Source organism: Geospiza fortis, unplaced genomic scaffold, assembly GCF_000277835.1.
Source record: "Geospiza fortis unplaced genomic scaffold, GeoFor_1.0 scaffold135, whole genome shotgun sequence".
Classification (NCBI taxonomy): domain Eukaryota; kingdom Metazoa; phylum Chordata; class Aves; order Passeriformes; family Thraupidae; genus Geospiza; species Geospiza fortis.
Genome location: NW_005054646.1, coordinates 259,729 through 260,618, shown reverse-complemented (window position 1 = coordinate 260,618; position 890 = coordinate 259,729). Strand labels below are relative to the sequence as shown.

The 890-nt window shown below is 69.1% G+C and overlaps 1 protein-coding gene across 1 annotated transcript in view; it reads right to left on the bottom strand.

Moving 5' to 3' along the window:
- Positions 1 to 252: 252 nt before the first annotated feature.
- The window catches only part of GPR142 (G protein-coupled receptor 142), a 4,714-nt gene continuing 4,076 nt past the window's right edge, over positions 253 to 890 (bottom strand). Inside the window, exon 3 of the mRNA XM_031064871.1 lies at positions 253 to 459. Within this exon, the coding sequence (XP_030920731.1) occupies positions 253 to 459 (207 nt within the window). The remainder of the gene's footprint in view (positions 460 to 890) is intronic.

The window sequence follows — 890 nt, the reverse complement described above, 5'->3', positions numbered from 1 at the left end:
CCGCGGTCCCGCACCGGGACACGGAGGAGGCTGGGGGGGGAAAGAGCCCACGGAACTGGGGGGAGCCCACCTGGCCATCGGTGTGATGGGTCTGGGGGCTCAGCCTGGCTCTGCCGAGCGCTGCTCCCCGGGAACGACACTCAGGGGACAAGGGAAGGAGCGGGGGGGCTGCCCGGGGCACGGACGGGGCTGAGGGCTGGGGGTGAAGCAGGGGTGAGCCCACCTGGCCATCGGTGTGATGGGTCTGGGGTCTCAGCCTGGCCCTGCAGGAAGGACCCTCAGGGGACAAGGGGGGGAGAGCGGGGTCTGTGTCACCCAGCCGCGATCTCCCAGCCCCGGTGGGCTCGGGGGTGGGAGCCGGGAGTGGCGCTCCACAGGCGGCCCCACCGTCCGTGTAAGGATTCTCCGGCCTGGAGGGGCCTCCCGGAGGAATGTCAGCTGATGGATAAAGCCGGAGCCCTTGGCAGGGCAGCAGGACCCAGAAAAGCCCAGAAAAGCCCTTTCTGCAGAGGGCAGGGGACCAGGGCAGCCCCAGCCCGCGCACTGGCAGGGTTTGGTGGTCCCTGTCCCGACGGGGGTGGTCGCCACCCTGGAGCTGGGATGGGCACCCCACAATCACCCCATTCATCCCTGGGGATGGGGAAAAGCCCTGGGAGGTTTGGGGCACCCCGAGGCCCCGCCAGCCCTGGGAGAGGTTTCCAGGCAGGAGCTGCTATTTCGGGAGGGTGAAGCAAGAGGGTGAAGGATGCAGAGGAAAGTTCAATGTGCCTCCGGCGGGGCCTGCCCCGATCCGGGCCGGGATGAAAACAATCCGGGGAGAAAGGGCAGCAGAGCCTCCAGCGGCAGGACCGGCTCCCACCGGAACCGGCGGCACCCGTGGCTCAAGGACC